Raw genomic sequence first — 13,278 nt, 5'->3', positions numbered from 1 at the left:
TAAAGGCAGTGCAACAAATACAATTATGTTTAAATGATTGATTAAAACAATTTAAATAATGTATCATAAATTTTTTGCATTACAGTAACGAGAATTAGATTTCTTTACATTACGGTAATGAGGAATGGGAGAGAAAATGTGCTTAATTGTCAATAAAATTGTCACAAAGCCAAAAATCATCATGGTTCTAAAATAGACTTTTAGGAAAATGAATTTTCATGGACAAATCTTGGACTGGAATTCGATACTCGACATCAGAGTTTGCTTCTGAGATTGCTTGGATTTCAGTAGAACAGACAGTATTGCTGAGTTATTGTTGCTGTCAACAGGTTCTACTGTATAACTCACTGGACCTCACCTATTCGTCCTCTCCCTTTCCTTTCAAAGCTTTCTGATGCGTAAAAAGTTCTGCTAAAATCAATGCTGTTTGAGCATCTGAAACCAGAGATGTTTTGCTTCCATTTTTGACTGGACAAGGCAAATGATGAGTTTCTGAAAATATTATCCCATTTGATTTTAGAGGTGTTAACACATCCTAAACTAAATCAAATAATGATATTAGATAAGTGAGATCACATGAAAGGTCTAATAGCATTGCATGAAATGTTCAAATGAAATAGGCAGAGACAGACAGATCAATGGAGGCAGAATGTATCTGCTCAGTTCTTAAAGGCAGGGTGTTCTTATGAATCTGGCGTCTCTCAGTCTGAGTGCTGAGATAGGCTTTAATCACCTAACTCCCCCGCAAACGCACACATACATATCCTTTCCACGAACGTTAAATTGTTCAAATGTTCCATTGAGCCATTATTTATATATATATATATATATATATATATATATATATATATATATATATATATATATCACTGTCACAATGTACCACTCTATGAGCATCATTGCACAGCAAGTGGCATTATAAACAATCTCAATGTTACTCCGCCTCCAGCGGTATGCGCTCAGCGTAGATGAAAAGAAGCAACAAGTTTATCATGGAGGAAAAATAAAGTGTCAGGAGAGTAGCCTACAAGCGGAAATAAAAACACATACAGACACTTGTCATGCGCTCCCCCTCCTTTCTTTTTTTCCTGCAATTTATAAAACTTTTAAGATTTAAGCATTGAATACATTCTACATAATGTCAGGTGTGATATCAAAAACGGCTGTTTTATTATTTACCTTTGTCCGACGAGCCCAATAGTATTCCGCGCAGTCAAATAATTCCGCGAGACAGTCGCGCGCGCTCCAGATTGGAGGTGTCCAGCAGCGCGTGTGTTTGGACGCTCCGACAGCACAGAGCGCGCGGCGTCAGCCAGACTGGAGCCTCAGCGCCTTCGTGCGGAATTCATCCGCAGCCCTGGAACTCTCCCAGGACGTCTGACACACAGAGGGATCATCATCCCATTCAAAAGCCCAGACTGAGACTCACTCACAGAGAGAAAACAGGTCATTGTGGGCAGCAGAGTTTTGCTTTTAATTACTTTGAGGATCAGATGACAAGCGCGCACAGATACTATCATTTTTAAGGATCGGATGCACATTTTTGGCACCGCAAAGTTAAAGTAATTGTCTGGGCACTAATTAATGTGCCGGTCAGTCATTTTTTGCAGTTATCATCACTTGGAGTGCAAAATTAAAATAAGAAACGTCAACTTAATTTCGATCAAGTACGGGAAACAAATCCCAGGTGTTTTATTGAAATGTTTACGTGCCGCATACTTTGTAAGTAAAAACACATTACCTGTTATACTTTTTAGCCCTGAAATAAGTCAAGTTAAACAGGGTGGGTGCAAGGTAGCTACCATAGTAAAAATCAAAACAGAGTGCAATATTGGCCGAGCGCCAGAGAGCTTTATCGATAGACCTATTTCTCCCGCGCTCCTCAGTGCGGATGGATACAGTTCGATTGTGTGCGTACAGTGACTTGTCCAGTTAATGACGCAAGCCAGGATGGCGACAGAGAGTCTAGAAGTTTGACATTTTCACAGCTTACAACAACTGCAGGGAAACGTAACAATACTCCCAATAATGACAGCCCGCATATTTAGTGCGCTCTTTGATCAAATGAGTCTGGCAGGGGAATTAGTGTCCAATAAAAAGACACCGCAAACACCGCATCCTATCCCATCAAGGTGTACAAGATCACTTAAATATAGAGACAAGTCAGTAATTTAAGACTTAGTGAATGGAAAAATACAATATATCGACAGATGCTTAAATTACTTACTTTAAAATAGTCTATCACAATATAAAACATTCACATAGTCCCTGACTGAGAAGATAAATGAGCTGAATAAGAACAAATGACTTCCTAGAGGAGAGCCAGACAGGAGACAAACAGGATACTCTCCCCAGGGTGCAGAGCAGCCCATTGAGTAAGCCACATTACAAAGCCATGAGTACATGCCAAACCATGGACCATACGCTTTCACTGACTTTTTAAACCAAACATGCTCGAGTGAAAATTTGATTTGAGTGGCAATGATTTTTAACATCCACACCAACATTTCTGTTGGAACTGCAATTCATTAAGGCCCAGTAATGTTTATTTGATATCGCACATAAATCAAAATTACTTTGCAGAGAGCAGGCCTTTAATGATCTTATTTCACAAACAGCCATTTGTTCTTGTTTAAAAGGCATTATTCTCTTAAAAAAAAAAAAAAAACCTTGATCAAATTTAAAGGGATAATTCACCCAAAAATTAAAATTCTCAGAATTATGCCATCTCAGAGGAGTATGACTTACTTTCTTCTCCTAAACACAAATTAAGATTTTTAAAAAAATATTTCAGCTCTGTAGGTCCATACAATGCAAGTGAATGGGTGCCAAAATTGTGAAGTTCCAAAATGCACATAAACACAGCATAAAAGTAATCCAGAAGACTCCAGTGGTTAAATACATGTCTTCTGAAGCAAAATGATTTTTGTGGGTGAGAAACAGTTGAATATTTAAGTCCTTTTTTACGGTCACTCTCCACTTTCACTTTTACATTCTTCTTCTTTTGTATTTGGCGATTTGCATTGTTTGTGCAAATCGCCACCTACTGGGCAGGAACTAGAATTTATGGTAAAAACAGACTTAAATGTTGATTTTTTTTTCTCTCACCCACACACTGATCATATAGCTTCTGAAGATATGGATTAAACCACTAGAGTCTTATAGATTGCTTCTATGCTGTTTTATATGCATTTTGGCACCCATTCACTGGCACTGTATGGACCTACAGAGCTGAAAAATTCTTTAAAAATCTTTGTGTTCAGCAGAAGAAAGACAGTCATACACATCTGGAATAGCATTAGGGTGAGTAAATAATGAGATAATTTTCATTTTTGGGTGAACTGTCCCTTTAAGTGAAGTGTAAAAACTGCATCATTGGCTCCTTCTGTTTCTGCATTATATTTTCAAATGTATTGTAAATGCAGAAATGCCACTTAACTGATTGGTTTTTTTATTTGGCCAAGAATCATCTGCCCTTTTCAAACCAGAAAAAAGAAACATGGAACAGTAATAAAATAACAGAGAAATAATACATGAACAATCCCCTTATGTGGTCACGGCACAGTCAGTAATGATAAAATGGTAATGCTGTTCACGGATTGCATACACAGTACATTTCATTTGTGGCAGTGGGCTGTCGATTAATCGTTGGCCCTCACAAGCCACTGTCAGAACAGCACATTAGCTGTAACAAGGGCTACTGGGTTTTTCTGTCAGACTCCAGCTTCCAGGCACCAGTGAGGTAACGCAGTCTGATAAAGACTAGATCCTGTCCCATCTGCAGCCAACTCCAGAACGGCACCAACTTTGACCCTAAATGTGCAATGAAACAGCTTCTTAATGGCATGATAGTGAGCATAGCCGTTATTTGGCTAAACAAATCCTGTCCACTATTTACTATTACTGTTTACTATTAGTTACTCATCCATTTCAATAGTCGGCTTTCACTATTCTAGGCTGTTTTTAGAGAAAAACCTCTGCCTAAATAGACATGTTTTAAGCCATTTTTTGCATTGTTGTTTACCCTGTTAAAATGACACTTTGCCGATTGTATCTACTTGAAGAGTCCATTTTAGTGGTCGACCAATATGGGTTATTCCAATGGCAGATACCGATATCTAGAGAGCAGGGTGGCTGATATAAATGCATGCGCATAAAATGTCTAAAGTGAAACTTATTTCATGCAATATCTACTCAAATTTGCATAAACTTGAGAAAAGAAACCGAAAGTGCTGCCTATACATCGATAAATACTGTACATTGGTAGATTTTGTAACTGACACAAGGAAAAGTTAACACTTCTGTTAAGCCGATAATCACAAAATGGCCAAATATCAGGCGATTAATCAGCCTGGCTGATATATCTGTCTATCACTAGTCAATTTATCTCACAAACCTTCAATCTCCATCCAGTTAACAGCCACTTCTGCTATAGGGATTTTGAAACACTGAGCAATAAACAGAAGTTCCACATCAAATGCCCTACAAAGATATAAAACAGAGATACAATCAGACATTCCTCATAAATATGTTAACAGAATTTTCAGAATGTGACGTTGGGTGCTCTAACTGAAACTGAAGCCTTCTTACCAACGTTCCACATGCAGGCTGGAGAAGGTTTTCAAGGCTGCTTCACGAGTGAAGAGCTTAAACCCACATTGTGTGTCTTTAATCCCCCTCACACAAAAGAACCACACCAGGAAGTGGAATCCATACATCAGGAATGTTCGGAACATTGATCGCTGTTACAAGAGACAACAGAAGAACAAAAGTGCTTAGTACCATAAATGGTCCTCTGGAATACTTGATTCTGATTGGTCAGTTGCAGCATTCTGCAGTCAAATATGTGTGTATAACTGTATAATTGACTCTTTTCCCAGGCAACCATCTCTTGTATTAGTCCACTAAAGTCTCTTTCTTATAACATAATCAAATAATGTCAACTCAAATCAATAGGCCCATTTCATCTGCTTTTACTTACTCGGTAGGTATACATATTAAAAGCAAGATACTGTACAGTCAGCCAGTCATATTGCAAAATAAACCTATTCAGTATATGAGACTGCTTTGCTTTGTGTATTAATTGCAACTCAAATCAATATTTAATGTCTGTTCATTTATGTATTTGGTAAGTAGAATGTTAATTCTGAGAAACACCGTTTACCTGAGCCACTGATTCTTTTTCCAGGTGAGCTCTGGACCCGCAGGAGATCGCCATGTTTTCCTGTGTGCACACATGAGTACAACATTTTCAGATTCACTGAGATCTTTTGGCAAATAGAGGCCTGTTGGCTTTGGCATACTGTAATTTGATCACATCTACTGGCTAAGCTACAAACAGCAATGTATTTTGATATTTCATTCTACTCTGAGAATTGCAATATGCTTCTTGTTTATTTTGGTCTACAAAAAGTGGTGTCTCACAGGCTTGGGGCTGATGCTCTGAAGGCCAGCTTCCACCTTTTCAATGTCAGCAAATTTAGTGGCTCCGTCTGCATCAGCCATAAGAATGAGCCGCCCACGACAACTTAGAGTTCCCTGAGAAGAGACAATGACAGTAAGAAAATCTATATGTGTGCCCTTACTAGACTCTTAGCTGAGATTGAGTATGTTTAACCTACATCAGGTGTAAACTAAAGCCATATAATCGATTCATTTCCTAACTGAGTGGATACAGTATTTCATTATTGTTAAGTCTTGAACAAAAAGGTTTTCATTTTAGAAATGTCACGGAACGCGTGGCATGTGGATAACTTTGTTTTTGTATAACGCACAAGAATAATAAGCTGTTATTTTATTTTATATATTTTTTTTACCATTCTCACTGCACCACCTTTTCCACGGTTTTTCACCAGCGTCAACACTCTCACTTTTTGTGCTCCATACTTCTTTGTGTATCTCAAGGCAACCTGAGGATGCAAAATCTGTCCTTAGTACTCATTCTCAGTATAGAAAGTATTCAGTTTGGCAAACTTACATTGTAATTATCTTCTAAAAGTTCAAGTTTAAGGTAAAATAAAGCACATTACCTCTGTAGTACTGTCTTCGCTGCCATCATCTACTACAATGACTTCATATGTGAATGATGGATTCTTCTTCTGAAAAGGCAGCAGAAGAACATATTAGCCTGGTTAGACATTCAGACTTTAGTAAACGCACTGCCATCTTGTGGTGAAAAAAAAAGCACACTGCTAATGTGATATCCCATGCTTTCCACCCCAATTCAAGTTTTCTAAGATATGCAAGAATCCTATCATAAATCAAATGTTGTTTTTTTTAACATAAAAAAAAAAAAACTAAACAAAACAGAATTTAACCAAACAATTTATAACACTACTTTACAATAAAATGTTAGGAAATCATAAGCAAATGTTGCACCTGTCTTTTCTCCAGGTATTCCATGGCTTCATCCATCATGACAGGTACTATGATAAGACAGAGATTTACAGTACATGACAAACATAAATCCTCCTATTGTCAAGAGCAGATGAGTGATCTTTGAGCCATATGGATTTAGAGAGGGTGGTAACCTGAATCCTAAATGAATAATCTGACTATACTAAAGCAATAAAGAACATAATTATTATTATTTTTATTTTTTTTATCCCCTTTTCTCCCCAATTTGGAATGCCCAATTCCCACTAATTAGTAGGTCCTCGTGGTGGTGCGGATACTCACCTCAATCCAAGTGGCGGAGGACAAGTCTCAGTTGCCTCCGCTTCCGAGACAGTCAATCCACGCATCTTATCACGTGGCTCGTTGTGCATGACACTGTGGAGACTCCCAGCATGTGGAGAATCATGCTACTCTCTGCGATCCACGCACAACTTACCACGTGCCCCACTGAGAGTGAGAACCACTAATCGCGACCACGAGGAGGTTACCCCATGTGACTCTACCCTCCCTAGCAACCGGGCCAATTTGGAGTCACTCAGCACGCCCTGGATTCGAACTCGCGACTCCAGGGGCGGTAGTCAGCGTCAATACTCACTAAGCTACCCAGGCTCCGAACATAATTATTATTAATATTTTAAATTAATATCAATAAAGGGGGGGCCTGGGTAGCTCAGCGAGTAAAGACGCTGACTACCACCCCTGGAGTCGCGAGTTCGAATTCAGGGCGTGCTGAGTGACTCCAGCCAGGTTTCCTAATCAACCAAATTGGCCTGGTTGCTAGGGAGGGTAGAGTCACATGGGGTAACCTCCTCGTTGTCACTATAATGTGGTTTGCTCTCGGTGGGGCGTGTGGCGAGTTGTGCGTGGATGCCGCGGAGAATAGCGTGAAGCCTCCACACGCGCTATATCTCCGTGGTAACGCTCTCAACAAGCCATGTGATAAGATGTGCGGATTGACGGTCTCAGACAAGGAGGCAACTGAGTTTCGCCCTCCGCCACCCGGATTGAGGCAAGTCACTACGCCACCACGAGGACTTAGAGCGCATTGGGAATTGGGCATTCCAAATTGGGGAAAAAAGGGGAGAAAAAAAATAAATAAATCAACAAAACAAAAAATTAAAAATACAATTAATATCAATAAAGAACATAATTTAACTACTGTAGAACGGAAGAACAGCTGGAAAAACATGCTGTTTATGAACAAATACTATTTTGATACTACACATGGTAACATTTAGGTTGATTTGACAACAATTTTGACAGCACTCAAAGTGGAACAGTAGAGAATCAAATGCTTGAGAGTAGCTATGAAATTCAAATCAGATTTGTAGCTTTAATAACAGGGAACTATCAAATTATTATACATTTTATTTGAATAACATAAGTTTTAAATCTGCCATAAGTTATGGCATCCTTTTAGTTATTGCTAACTGCTAAAAAATATGTGGCATTGTTTAATTTGCCACACATCATTTCGTATCAAGTGCATAAAACTGTGATGTGAACGCCTATCAAAACAACTCACATCTGAGTTCCTCATTGTATGACGGGACCACTACAGACAGCTCCAGTGAGTGAGGCTCCAACAGACTGGGGAAAGACTCCTTCTTGCCCTCTGCAGTATTGAAGTATTTCTCCTTCTCATGGCGAGTCTGATCTACCATCTTAGCACTGACATGAGCAATCACAACAACCTGCAGACGAGAGCAAAGGAATGAAGGAGCCACTGACCTGTTTAGCTGGAATGCGTGAAGCTAACAGACCACATTATTATAATAACAATTCATAGTATATCAAAACTGGAAATAAATTTAGAAAATGCTTGAAGGAATAGTTCACCCAAAAATGAAAATTCTCTCAAATACTCACCTTCATGCCATCCCAGATGTGTATGACTTTCTTTCTTTTACTGAACACAAATGAAGATTTTAAGAATATCTCAGCTCTGTTGGTCCATTCAATGTAAGTGAAGCTCCAAAAAGCACATAAAGTCAGCATAAAAGTAATTCATAAGACTCCAGTTGTTAAATTCATTTCTTCAGATGCAAAATTATAGGTGTGGGTGAGAAACAGATCAATAGTCAAGTCTTTTTTTTTTTTTTTACTATAAATCTACTTTCAAACAGCCCTCCTATGCACGTTCACGAGAACTCTTCTTCTGTTTTTTGCCAAATCCATTCTTCTTGCATATCACCACCTACTAGCTGTTGTTCAAATAATTATTTATTATTTTCCTTTGCTTTATCAATCCCTTCTTTCTCCCTGCCCAGTAGGTGGTGATATGCACGAAGAACGTGAATCACTAAAAAAGAACTTGGTCCTCTCATCAACGCACTTAGGAGGGCTGGTGAAAGTGTAGATTTATAGTAAAAAAGGACTTAAATATTGATCTGTTTCTCACCCACACCTATCATTTAGCTTTTGAAGATATGAATTTAACCACCGGAGTCGTATGGAATACTTTTATGCTCTCTTTATGTGCTTTCTGGTGCTTCAAAGTTCTGGACACCATTCACTTGCATTGTATGGATTAACAAAGCTGAGATATTCTTCTAAAAACCTTTGTGTTCTGCAGAAGAAAGAAAGTCATACACATCTGGGATGGCATGAGGGTGAGTGAATGAGAATTTTTGTAAACTATTCCTTTTAGAAATAATAATAATAGTGTGGCACTGAGTAACTAATTAAAACAATTCGAAAACAGACATAAAACTTCACTTAATAAAAGCAATCATACGAAAGAAACTAACAGTCTATATAAATAAGATATACATTTACCAAAAGTAAGGCGATCAGCGCCAGTATCAGCAAACACTGCAATATTTCACATAAACAGCAATCCATCCTCCATACCCCAGTCAACACAGCACTGCAGAGAAGCTGTCACCAATGTATGACTAACTGTCCTGCTGTTACATGCAGAAAAGCCTTAAATATGAGCCTTCCAACGTGTTCATGAGGCGGAACAGATATGAATGAGTGTCGTGCTAAATTTCAGAATAAACAGTTAAATCTCCATTGTTGAACTTTACTTCCAGTCACAGAGCAACACCTATGCGGAAGTCGCAGTCACAAACCACATCATCACACCGGGCGAAGAGAGCGCTGCACCGCAAGACGCTTCACTCTGAAACGGAGGTAGCGCCCTCTGCTGGAACGGAGGACGGCCGACTCATCTTACATGACAGGCTGTTCACGCGAAATGAATAGAACAGAACGCAAGTGTCTAGTGATTTTAACGGTGGAAGTTCGTTTGAACCTGACAGGACGTCTATGTTTACATACAGCGCGGACGGAAATAACAAAGCGTTCGGCGTGAACGGTGCCTGACGTCACTTGTGTTTTCACGTGGTGCTTTCTAAACATCATGGCGGCTGGTTTCAAGTAAGTGGAACACTAAACCGCATGGTTCACACGTTTAAACTGTCTAAATAACATTGCAGAAAAATGATTGGAAAGTTATTAGAGGTTTTCAGTGTGTTGTAATGGTGATTTGTTCATATGATTTTCTGAAATTATATAATCAGGTAACATGTTTCCTCAGAACTGCAGAGCCACTGGAGTATCACAGAAGCTTTTTGGTGATCTATATATCCTTTGTTTCCTCTTGTTTAGCTATATAGTTTAATGATTTGGGATGATCTGTTTACAGGCATGTACACTGGTTGAGTTGTAACATTTGATCTTCTATTCAACAGAAAGAAAACTGTCGTCCAGATGGAAGGGAACTGGGAGAGTTTAGAACCACAACATTAAATATAAGTAAGTTCTGGATGCACATTATAAAGTCACTCATCAGACACACTACCAAATTATAACTTAAATCAGCGCTGTAGAAATAAAGATGTTATCGGGCTCAGTGATATTGACACATTCTTCTATTCCTCTAGGCTCCATATCTACAGCTGATGGCTCAGCAATGGTAAAAATTGGAAACACCACAGTGATCTGTGGGATAAAGGCTGTAAGCATAATTTCCATTTCCTTAAGACTCATTGATATAGCTTTCTTTATTATTATTATAAAGTTTAGCTGTTCTTCTTGCAGGAATTAGCTATGCCCTCCTCTGATGCTCCAAACAAAGGATATATAGGTACATTTAAGATTATTATTATTATTAGAAGTGGTTTGTTGTTTTTGTTGACATGTCACTCACAGAGTTCCTTTCTGGTGTTCCAGTCCCAAATGTAGATCTGCCACCACTGTGCTCATCTAGATTCAGACCCGGTCCACCGGGAGAACAGGCTCAAGCAGCCAGCCAGTTTATCGCTGATGTCATTGAGAGGTACACATCAAGAGACAAACACTGCTCTCATTTTAAGCAATGCTGGATTAAGAAAATAAAATATGAAAAACAAAACATTTCTGAGAAAAACTCAAATATTTATTTTTGTTTTTCTCTGCAGTTCAGATTTAATAGATATGGAGGAATTGTGCATTGAAAAAGCAAAGGTAAGATCTATATAAATAACCATAATTAGGCTCAAATGCTCTAGTTATTGGCATTAGCCATTGAAAAATCCATCGGTCGACCATTAATTATTAATATTATTCTATTCTAAACTAAGGCTTCTTTACACAGCCAAGGCTGCTCTGTGCCTGCTCAAACTTCTGTCTAAAGATGCATAAAAGCCAGATTAAATTGAGCCTGCTGTCACCCACCTCAGGCTGTAGTATCAAAGGCATTTCTGATGCTGCTTTGGTTCTGTGTTTATGAAATGTAGCATCAGAGCAGCCTTATAGGGACCATAAATGAAAATTCTCTCATCATTTACTCACCCTAATGCTATCCCAGATGTGCATGACTTTTTCTTCAGCAGAATACAAAAGAAGATTTTAAGAGGAATATCTCAGCTCTGAAGGTGCATACAATGTAAGTGAATGGTGATCAGACCTTTATAGCTCCAAAAATCACAAAGGAAACAGAAGTAATCCATGCAACTCCAGTGTTTAAATCCATATCTTCAGAAGTGATGTAGTTGGTGTAGGTGAGAAACAGATCAAAATTTAAGTCCTTTTTTACTCTAAATCACCACTTCCACTTTTACGTCTGAAAGTGAAAATGGAGATTGAGTAAAAAAAGACTGAATTATTGTTCTGTTTCTCACCCACACCTATTATATCACTTCTGAAGATATGGATTTAAAAACTGGAGTTTCATGAATTACTTTTATGCTTCTTTTGTGATTTTTGGAGCTACAAAGTTCAGTTCACTATTCACTTGCATTGTATGCTCCTTCAGAGCTGAGATATTCCTCTAAAAAATCTTTTGTATTCTGCTGAAAAAAGAAAGTCATACACATCTGGGATAGCATGAGGGTGAGTAAATGATGAGAGAATTTTCATTTTTGGGTGAACTATCCCTTTAAACTTTGTTGTCATGATAGAGCATACGTTTTATAATTTAGTGTCATTTAAAAGTAAAATGTTATTTTCATTAATTTCTGTGTTTATAAGTATTCCGTTAATATATCACCCGCTGTGAGAAAACCGTAATTCTGATTGGTAAGAAAAGTCATAACCGAGTCAGAACATTCTGAAGGTCTGTGCCAAGTTTAGTAGATGTAGCTTGAAAGCTCTAGGAGGAGTTACAGTCAGAAATGTTGGTCTTGGTTTGGGGATTTTGAAGAAAAAAACCTTAAACCATATCTATAGGATAACAACATAATATAATTTAAAAATTATTATAATTAGAAAATTTGACTAATTTCCTCTCTTACAGCTTTAATCAATTTTAGAAATGGCAGAAATAAAACCATGTTTTACAACCTTTAATCATCAGATTTCTCTACAATTCCAGTAAATCTCATCTGTCATTTATCTTTTAGATTTGTTGGGTGCTGTACTGTGATATAATGTGTTTAGATTATGATGGCAACTTACTTGACACCTGTATCATAGCTCTGCTGGCAGCTTTAAAAAATGGTGAGCAATTCTTCTGAATATTGCAGTTCCTCAGCTCCATGCATTTAATGCTTTGATGACTACTAATCACATTTTTATCTGTCTCAGCACAACTCCCTGAAGTCACAATAAACAAAGAGACAGATTTAGCAGAAGTTGATATCCAGAAGAAGCAGCATTTGAAGATCAACCGGCACCCTGTTGGCTCATCGTTTGCAGTATTTGATGAGTAACCCAAATTTAATTTTTTTTTTTTTTTACTATTATTGTAATGTAGATTGATGTAAAAACAAGCACTATCAACTTAGTATTTCAACCAAATGTCTAACATAACTGTTTTAAGAATGAACCCTTGTCTCAAATCAACATAAAATGACTTTTTTAAACAACTGCAAAATTTAAGTAATTTCACTTACCTCGTCTTCTCTTTGAGCAGTTCTATCATCATAGTAGACCCCACTGCAGAGGAAGAGAGCTTGTCTACAGCACTGATGACTGTAGTAACAGATGAGCAGGAAAGACTCTGTGCTGTCCACAAACCAGGTGAGACTGGAATCAGTACAGTTTCGATACTGAAGCATTACAGCATTTGTTGGTTATAGCATCTACAAACTGCACTTTTGCAATCGGTAGATTTGATAGGAATTAAGTATATTCATAACTTTGTAGATTTACGTTTAACTATGTTTTAGGTGGCACGTCGTTATCTGGTGAAAAACTCCAACAATGCATAAATCGCGCTATAACGAGGAACAAAGAGATCAGCAAACTGGTGGACAAAGTCATCGAGAGCACAAAGACAACTAAATAAATGCACAAAGTCATGACATTTTATCTAAAAGTTGTATTTTTCACTGTCAATATATACTTTCTTTTTTATCACAATAAAACTGCAGACAAAGACCATTTACAAAAATTCTGCCTTAGTGTTCAGAAATGTTCTTCCACTCACATGGTTAGATTTCCCCCCCCCCATAA

At 37.9% G+C, this 13,278-nt stretch overlaps 2 protein-coding genes across 2 annotated transcripts; one reads left to right on the top strand and one right to left on the bottom strand.

Annotated features, from left to right (window-relative positions):
* Nucleotides 1-3,428: 3,428 nt before the first annotated feature.
* On the bottom strand, nucleotides 3,429-9,445 carry alg5 (ALG5 dolichyl-phosphate beta-glucosyltransferase). Its single transcript, XM_051683604.1, has 10 exons — nucleotides 9,175-9,445; nucleotides 7,922-8,090; nucleotides 6,379-6,425; nucleotides 6,030-6,098; nucleotides 5,817-5,909; nucleotides 5,425-5,538; nucleotides 5,165-5,224; nucleotides 4,591-4,742; nucleotides 4,397-4,482; nucleotides 3,429-3,813 (listed from the first exon to the last, which is right to left on the bottom strand). Exons 1-10 carry the CDS (start codon nucleotides 9,238-9,240, stop codon nucleotides 3,698-3,700), a joined length of 972 nt encoding a protein of 323 aa, XP_051539564.1. The 5' UTR covers nucleotides 9,241-9,445; the 3' UTR covers nucleotides 3,429-3,697.
* Nucleotides 9,446-9,576: 131 nt separating this feature from the next.
* On the top strand, nucleotides 9,577-13,259 carry exosc8 (exosome component 8). Its single transcript, XM_051683606.1, has 11 exons — nucleotides 9,577-9,780; nucleotides 9,941-9,977; nucleotides 10,095-10,158; nucleotides 10,287-10,360; nucleotides 10,444-10,489; nucleotides 10,576-10,681; nucleotides 10,803-10,848; nucleotides 12,225-12,321; nucleotides 12,409-12,529; nucleotides 12,737-12,843; nucleotides 12,993-13,259. The coding sequence occupies exons 1-11, from the start codon at nucleotides 9,764-9,766 to the stop codon at nucleotides 13,109-13,111; spliced, it is 834 nt and encodes a 277-aa protein (XP_051539566.1). The 5' UTR covers nucleotides 9,577-9,763; the 3' UTR covers nucleotides 13,112-13,259.
* Nucleotides 13,260-13,278: the final 19 nt, after the last annotated feature.

This window comes from Myxocyprinus asiaticus, chromosome 42 (genome assembly GCF_019703515.2).
Source record: "Myxocyprinus asiaticus isolate MX2 ecotype Aquarium Trade chromosome 42, UBuf_Myxa_2, whole genome shotgun sequence".
NCBI classification, from domain to species: domain Eukaryota; kingdom Metazoa; phylum Chordata; class Actinopteri; order Cypriniformes; family Catostomidae; genus Myxocyprinus; species Myxocyprinus asiaticus.
Note: the sequence above shows the minus strand (reverse complement) of the source record. Positions and strands in the feature narration are given on the sequence as shown.